This window comes from Parus major, chromosome 2, assembly GCF_001522545.3.
Source record: "Parus major isolate Abel chromosome 2, Parus_major1.1, whole genome shotgun sequence".
Lineage (NCBI taxonomy): Eukaryota > Metazoa > Chordata > Aves > Passeriformes > Paridae > Parus > Parus major.
Genome location: NC_031769.1, coordinates 130,933,244 through 130,942,012, shown reverse-complemented (window position 1 = coordinate 130,942,012; position 8,769 = coordinate 130,933,244). Strand labels below are relative to the sequence as shown.

General features: G+C 41.9%; 1 protein-coding gene across 10 annotated transcripts in view; it reads left to right on the top strand.

Moving 5' to 3' along the window:
• The first annotated feature begins 500 nt into the window (after positions 1-500).
• The window catches only part of UBR5 (ubiquitin protein ligase E3 component n-recognin 5), an 86,102-nt gene continuing 77,833 nt past the window's right edge, over positions 501-8,769 (top strand). For 3 of the 10 annotated variants that reach the window (XM_015617689.3, XM_015617686.3, XM_015617685.3), the window contains exon 1: positions 519-726. In XM_015617689.3, coding sequence (XP_015473175.1) covers positions 665-726 — 62 coding nt within the window. In that variant the 5' untranslated portion in view covers positions 519-664. Of the gene's footprint in view, positions 727-8,769 lie in introns of all 10 variants that reach the window. The other 7 variants (XM_015617693.3, XM_015617687.3, XM_015617691.3 and 4 more) reach the window with 4 other exon arrangements.

The window sequence follows — 8,769 nt, the reverse complement described above, 5'->3', positions numbered from 1 at the left end:
TTCCCCCCCACAGGGTACCCCTGGGGACCAGCACACTGAAGCCTCACCACCCCCCCCCCCCCCACTCTCGCTTCCTCTCTGGAGCCGCTCCGGACAAGAGGAAACGACTCCGCTCCCGCCTCCCTCCCGCCCTACGCCTCAGGGGGAGCCGCTCTGGGGCGGGGGGGGGAAGAGAGAGCCGGGGGCAGGCACGTGGTGCTTTACGTCCCTCTCGCGCAATGACGTCATCGCGCCCCGCCGCGAGGGCGGCACAGCGAGCCAATCGGTGGCACGCTTAGTGGCAGGGGAGGGAGCCGCGCGCGCCAGTCAGCACGAGGCTTGCACGCGCGCCGCCGCGCGCGCCGGTCAAGCCCCGCCCCTTCCCTGTCGCGGCGCACGGAGGGCGGGGGAGGGGGGAGGGAGAAGGGCCCGCTGGAAGCCAAGATGGCGGCGCGTGCGTGAGCGCGGCCCGGGCCCAGCTCCGAGCGGCGCCGTTGCGGCCGTTCCGCCCCGCCCCGCGCCCGCAGCGCCGCGGCCGCCGAGAGCCCGAGACTCCGCCGGGCGGCCCCGAACCACCCCGGGGGAGGGACGGAGGCCGAGAGCCCCCTCCCCCTCCGTCCCCATTGTGTGCCCGGCCCCCGCCCGCCCGTCTCCCGCCGCCGCCGGGGGGACACCGGCGCGGAACATGACCTCGATCCACTTCGTGGTGCACCCGCTGCCGGGCACCGAGGACCAGCTCAACGACCGGTGAGGGGGGGCGGAGGGGAGGGGCCCCCCGGGGGCGAGGGGAGGGGCCCCGGGGCAGCGGGGCCGGCCCGAACCCCCCCGCCGGGCCGCGGTTCCGCCGGGTCTCGGGGCGTCCCGCTCCGAGCGGCCTCTCCCGGCGGCCGCCGCCGCCAACTTCGCCCCGCGCGGGGCTGGGGGGCCGCGACCTTCGCCGCGGGCCCGGCGGGGGCTCCGGCCGGCCCGGGAAATCCCGGCGTCCGGCCGAGGAAGGGGGTTCCCGGGGATCCCTGGCCGAGGAAGTGGGTTCCCGGGGATCCCTGGCGGAAGAGCGAGAACGTGTCCGTATTAATCAGGGATGGAGCGAGGCAGACAATGCGGGTGGGGGATCGCGGTGTGTGAGAGAATGACGGGAGCGGGGATAAAGGCGGCAGCGTTGTCACACGCAGCGCCGGTGTGCGCTGCTTTCCCCTGCTCACGCACCGGGTGTTAGATACAAAAGGAGGCCCGATCTCCAAATCACTGATGGTGTGCGGCTTGGCTGAGATGGGGATGACAGCTGCCAGCCTGGAAACCACGCAGCTAACTTTATGTAGGATTGGGGGAGAGAAATTGCAGGCTGGGGAGAAGCTGGAGTGCTTGGAGAGAAAATGAATCCGTGAACCAAATTTTCTTCACTGCTTGACGTGTATTTGACAGCTCTGTGTGGCTTTCAGATATTTCTTCTGTAACAATTGCTAATGGTGTGTGTAATAGCTTGCAGATTTTACTTCTGCTCTTTTATATAGGAATTCTTAAAAACCAGTAATTTCATCTTTAATTTTGCAAAAAATTATGTGTGAATAAATCGTGATCTTTAATCATCACTGGATAGAATCCTTGTGTGTTCTTACACTAAAGATGAATGTTATTTAATGAGTCTAAACAATATTTAAATATTTTTAAGTCTTAAAAGGCATAAGCTTTTGGTTATACACTCCTGGCTTTTATACGAGCAGTAGGTCAGGGTCCAACTCACTTCAAAGTTGTTTGTAGTTCGGTCACTTTTCCTAGACCAGTCTTTGCTGAGATGCCTCTTAAAACAGGTGAACTTTGAGAGTGTACCATGAGGAAAATGGGTAATTTTGAAGACAGAATTTCTGCCTAACTACATAATCTGTATGCTTACACGGGGAAAAGATAAAACAGATCTGGAACCTGACTGATACACTAGTGTGGAGTGTATTTTTTCCCTTAGCCTGATAATACGTTTTATAGAATCCTGCTTCCTAGGAGGCCTAGCCATTCCTATGGGATTGATTTTCTTTCTCCATAAGTACTACATTCAAATTTGGCATAGATCGTCTTCCTTTAGAGTGACAGAGAGATGATGCTGTACCAAGAGTTCTTTCACTTACTGCTTGCACTGTTTTGGTTTGGAGTAAGATCTAGGGCTTTGAACTTGAAAGGACCCCAGTGGGTTTTCTTTTTTTTCTTTTTATGTTGATAGGCCCTTAGAAAACATTTAGCATGTAATTATCACACTTTGCTCCAAGTGAGAGAGCTCATCTATTTTTTCTTTAATGTTACCTCTTCTGTTGACATATTGATATAAAATATGAGTCCCTTTCAGTCTTCATAATGCCTTCTCGTTTTTATTTTTTTTTCTTCTTACCACAGCAGCAGCTCTTACAACTACTATTTGATACAGGAAGCTTCAAAATGTGTGGTAATTAATATATGGAGAAAGCTGTAGAAGTCCTGTTAAGCAGTGACTATTCTGAAAAATCAAGTGATTCCTTGATCTGAGCTGAAAGTCAGAAATTTTGGCTTCATAAAATGTAATTTTACTGAAAGTGCAGTAGCTGTGTACATCAGAACATGTAATGCAGTGAAATCAGAATGATTCATAAATAGGGTTGAGGCACACACATACGTGCTGGAAATGTCAGTTCAATTTTATCAGTAGCATTGCTGCTTATTACTATTCTGTCAATGTAGATCAAGATCTTGATAGCTTAATAAATTCCCATACACGTACTCATAGAAGTTAGGATCTTTGAAAGTCTCGTGTCTCTGTGATGTTTCTTTTCTCTCTCACTTTATAGGCTTTTTTGAGTCTGTGCTGCAGACAGTGGTCAGTCAGGGTTCTTTTCTGTCTGTATTCTTAATGATAGTTATTTCTCAAAATCAGATTTTGGGATCATAATTCTGCATTGTATGCTTTCAGTAATGGGTTTGTGAATCTAAGGAGGAATCACTTAAAACACAAGGCATTTATCAGCGCGACCCCTGTGTGTTTAGGATACAGGACACTTGAATTTTTATAATCAAATATTTGATACATTATGCTTAATAATCAGTGTAGATGTGTGAAGGCAGTGAAGTGTTTTTGGAAACCATCCTTCTGAAGTATTGCTCTGCTCTTAAGTACTCTGCAAAATGTGAGGAAGTAGTTTTTTCCAGCTTGGTTTGGTGCATTTTCTGTCATTCTGTTCTACAGTTCTTACTAGGTTTTCTGTGTAATTTGTTACCACACTTATTCATGCAGGAACTGTGAGAATGATAAAACTCTTCAAAGAAAAGAGGAGAAAGTAACTGTACAACCACAAATAATCACAGAATAATGGGGAATAATCAGAGGATCATCTGCTCATCATCTGAATATAGTTCACAGCTAGTGTTTTTGAAAATGTAGGTTAGTATTGTATGTTGATGGTGATTATTAGTCCTCTCTCAAATAAGCTGAAGCAGTGTTGAGTTCTTCACTCAGATGTCTGAGAGCTGGTGACACTGAAGAGAGTTCACAGAGGACAAGGTCATACTTAATTTTGTAGTTGTATTAGGATTCATCTTTTGAAATGGATACTAGGCTAAGCTTTTGTTTAGGATGAACAGAGGTAATTAAAGTTTATTTCTGGTAAGTTTATTAAGGGAGATAGGTAACTTGGGAATTTTTACCCCAAGCAATTTGTTGTCTGCAAACTGAATACAAGGAGTTTAATGGGAGAAAAATTCAGTATAGCTTGCACTTTGAGAAATAACTCCATAGAGTATTTGGAATGTAAATAATTAATGGCTTTAATATTTGAAAAAGAGGTGTCCAGCTTCTGTTACAATGGGTATCAGGTATATTTTGTCGATTATCCACCTCTTTCGGGTTGGAGACTTTGTGCTTTGTGAAGGAAGGTTTACACAGATTCATAGATAAGTTAATCCTAGTAAATTCTTGGTATATTTCTTAATTTTATATTGGGTTAGGAAGTGGGTGTAACCATGACAAATAGCCTTTTCTTGGCTGTTATGAAACCTCACAGGAGCAGTTTAACTTGCTGCTCTGTGGAAGGAGAAGGGGAGTCTTTCACCTTACATAAATGGCTTTTCGTACATGAGCTAATCTTCAGGGACAGAATTCATCTCAAAGTTTTGACTTTGTTTTTACCTTGTACTAAGAAAATTCCTGTCAGCTAAACGGTTTATATCCTAGAGTAAGATGTAATATTTCAAGTGGTCATTGACACAATGTTAATGTGGTCTTTTCTCTCCTCCTGAAGATGAGATGTAATGAATTTGATTAAATAGAGGGTATTCTGAATATGAGTGTTTAGGATTGTCATGTGGTAAATTTTCTGGCAGTAACATCTTTGAAACCTGAGAAAAGTTGATTTGAAGCTTCAGTGAGTCTGTATCTAGGGTCAGCTTTGGGGAAAGAAATGATGATCTTGTTCTTTAACATGATTTTGTTTTCCCTTAATAATACATTCAGTGCCTGTCTCTGTTATTTGAATGTTACTTACTTTAGGCCGTGCCTGAACTGAAAATTTAAGTTGTGTACTTTGCAATGCCTGCATTGTTTGCACTCTCTGATTATCAATTTATGTGGAAAAAAAAATACCTAGCAAGAACATACCTTTTTAATCTGCACATCAATTTAAAGTACTGTGCAAGTGATCAGTGGATATGTGGCTGCTACTCTGGCAAACGCCACCCCCCCGTGCATTTACTGATGAGCAAATCTGTTAAAAATCTCAAGCAGATGTTGCTGGAAGGAGCTGGCTTAGGGTGTGGTATGGCTGTGCAGGGAGCCAGCAGGGATGTGGAGTTGGCGTCTTGGCCCCACACATCCGCAGCAGCCGTGCACAGGGAGGGAGAGAGAGCTCCTGATAATGCAGGTGTTAATGTTAAAGTGATAATGCACGACCTGAACCCCCTCTGCTACTTCCACGGGCGTGCTGGGAGAGTACCTGACCTCTTGTGTAGAGAAAGGCAGCCCAAGCTCGAACTTCTCGTTTCTTACTTAGGTGTGTTCTGCATTGCTGCCCCAAGTTGGGGAAAGGAAGGGATGTACTTTTGTGTTCTTAAACAGAGAATCTTCAAGTTTTGTGCAGATAATACAGTACTTCTTTTAGCTTAAATGATTTGTTTTGGTGTGCTTTAAACTCTTCCTAATCTGATTTAGTAAAAATGTAGGTAGCCTGCCTCAAACAGTAATAGGTGATTTAATTACTGGGAAGCCATAACTGATGTAGTATTTGAATTCCCTGAGTTACAGCTGCTTTAGTAACTTTAAACTTTAGTAACAGGTGAAATATTGAACTTGGTTTTAGGATTAATTTCTTGAAAGCATAGCTAAATTTAGATTTCAGAAGAGAAGGAGGGGATGGTATGACTGTCATGACATTATTATTATTATCATCAGTCTTAGTTGGAAACAATTTTTTAAAAGATAAAATTATTTGGCTGCCTCAAAAGATTTGCAACACCACTAAGGTAATATAGACTGTTACAGGATTCATACATGCCTCAGTGCATTAAGATATGATCTTGCTTAGTATTATTACTTAAGAACAATAATTTTGGAAGTTAAGCATCAGAATTTTCAGTGTTATTTCATGTCTAGTTGAATGTAGAAGATTACTTTTACATAGGCTGTTATTCTAGGCCTTTTTGGACTTTGTTGTGCCAGGGTCCTCTTCTGATTACGATTGCTTGCTACACCCCAGAATTTCTTTTTAGAGAGGACATATGTAATTGTCTGTGAATGTTCTTGCTGAAACTTTCCTGAGATGTTGTAAGTCAAAGTAATTGGTCTCTTCTGAAGGTGGAGGTTTGTTTTCCCCACCTCTTACGTTGCACTAACTGAAAGTTTCTGATCCCATAAGAAACTAACTTGCTAAAATGATATAAAGATAGCCCTGGTAAAGTGAAGTAAATATAATTTAGTGCATTAGGAAGTTGAACTGGTTTATCTCCTTCTTGGGTGCGCATCAGAATATTTTGAAAAGTGCTGCAGGAGGGAGAGTTGGTAGTGAAGAACGGGTAAGAGGAAGCAGGGTTGAGTTCCTTCCATTTTGAAAGCAGCAAGTTTATTTTGGCTACTGTAATGTGAAACTGTACTGTGAATGTGATCTGGGCTGAGAGTAGTTGTGACCTGTCACAAGGAATTTAGTAAAATAGTAATTGGGGCACAAATGTTGCTTCCTTTTTCCTTCAGAAATCATCTATAAGGTTTGAGCATATTTGTTGGACCAATGATAAAGTAAGACTAATGGACTAAGATATTAGTAGCTGTATTTTAAGGTTGGCACTGCAAGTCACAGCTGTCAGAGAACAACATTTTAAATTCTAAGAGCAGTAAGGTATCAGTCATCAACATTTATGTGCTAAATATTTTTAAAAGTTAGCACACGTTTGAGGTAATTTTTGGTATAGTATGTATTTATGAAATACTCTGATTGCCATGTAGGTTGTTTGTCAAATTTGTGAGTCAATCAAAAAATAGATGTGAAGGGTGTGCACTTTCTTTCTTAAGCTATCTAAAGTAAGATAACTGTTCAGTACACAATTATATTTACCTGAAAAATGACTTGACACTCGAGGAAAAAGAACTAAGGATGTTCATAAGCTTGGCAAACTGCAGTGTGTTGTAGCTGCCTTTTTACAGTTCCAGCACAGTTAATATTTTGTGACTTAAATAGGTGGTATTAGGTATTTGAAACTTTTATGAAGAGAAGGGGGTTCAAGATATTTTATTTTAGTGATTTCACTAGCAGCAATCTAATTTGCAGTTAAATTGCAAGATGCTTAGTGTAAAAGCTGTTGTTTTGTCTTTCTCTGCATCAACAGCCATTTATGCAGGAAAAAAAATGTTTACCAAAAAAAATTACATATGCTTTCCAGTTGTACAGACACTTTTTTTGAACCTTGAGTTCACTGAAGTCCACTAAGGATTTGGCTCTTAGAAATGCCTCCACATAGGAGACTGCAGTAGTTGGCATCTGTATGTGCCCCAGAGGAAGTGTGAAGACAAGGCCTGGTTGCAGTAGTTAGAGGATTTTAAACGGAGAGGAGCAATTTGGAGAAAAAAGATGTTGAAATAAATACATAAATCTAATTTTCACGGTGTGCACATGTATTTTGTCCAAAACTTTAAGCCTGACAGTTTAAGTGAGGATGACACAGCAGTAGTTACTGCATTACAGGAATAATTATCTGAACTTCAGATCTGATTTGCTCTTTCTAGCTTAGAGCTATTTTGACAATAAACTCTGGGCTCTATTTCTAAAAGTCCTTCTGTGCTTAAAAAATTCAGTTCACCAAGACTGCTTTCCTTTCTCTTATGCTTCCCCTCTAGGGAAATTAGTATTTTGCTTCAATTTAAGTAAGTTTTTTGTTTTATATGAGAGAGAACACAAACTCATGGATAAAAAGGTATGAAGTGTGACAATTCTAAACAGCTGAAACATACTGTAAACCTGAATAGAAAGTTTTAAGATAAGTTTATATAGAATAGAAAGGTTGAAGATGGGAGCATGGGTCCTCTGCATTTACATAAAACTGCCAGTTTGCTTCCAGGTGAGGAGTGATGTAACCATTAAATTTGCTGTGTTTGCTCACAAGTCTCACTGCTACACCCAGCACTTGTCAGGGGAATTTCTCATACTAAATATGCTTCACCAAGTCTTTCAGCAAATGCTAGCTGCTGCACTTGAAAGTGCAATGTGTTTTAGAGTAGCAATCCGTTTTATTATGTTGAATATTTAACATCCCAACTTGATTATTTGGTTGCAGTTCTAAAAATGATTTTTAGTGTAACATTTTACGGTTTGTCTTACTGGCTAGTTTTTGTAATCCCAAGCCAGTTGCTGTTGAGATGATTTCTCAAATTGCTTACATTCACAGTGGAGATGAAATGTGTATTTTCTGTAATGTTGTTTTGGACAGCTTTTCATCATTAAACTGGTTGCTGCCTTTTACCAGAAAAGATGCCTGAAGATATTTTGGTCTCATTTTTCTGATTTAGTTTTTATATTATGGTGTTTTATTAAACAGTGCAGAAAAAAACCTTTGAAAACATTTCCATGATTAATACTATTTTGGACATTAGCTGTGTTGGGATTTCTTGCTATCGTTGTTTTTTTACCAGTCATGGGGTCTGCCAGTTTTAATTTGTTACAGCAGTAGTGTAATGCAGCAGATGAAGGTACCAAGGCTGCTGGAGACTTCAGTGATCTTACAAAATTTGTCTTCAGGAGAAAAAAAAATTACAAAAAATAATCCACGTTCGAGTGTGTCTTTTGTTTGTCAAATGAATCAGTTCAAAATATCTCTAATAGCTGAGGGTGATTATTCCCATGCAGTTGTAGTTTGCCTATTCATTAGAAGAGAACCCAGAAAGAAACTGCTCTGTACTCAGGTCTTGCTGGTGTTACTTTTTGCAGCATGTTTGCCATCATCTCTAGTTAAGATGGATGCTAATTTTGTCTTTTTTTTTTTCTATGGGCTATAGAAGTAGTAGTTGATTACTTTAATCCAAACCTGTGATAAAACAGCATTTTAAGAAATTGCTTACTGTCTTTCATTATGCTTAATTCTCTATTATCCGTTATGTTTCCTCAACTTCTCATGTTTTTCACCTCTGGGATGGATGTCTCTATGTGTAGGGAGTTCTGATACAGTGAGATGGATCTTGACTGGGATCTCTGGATTCTACTCAAAATTGTGGTTTCACTGTGTAGGTGTCAGTGTGGAGTCTGATATTGATTTAATATAAACAAATGTTTGTGCTACAGCATTTTTCTGAAAACT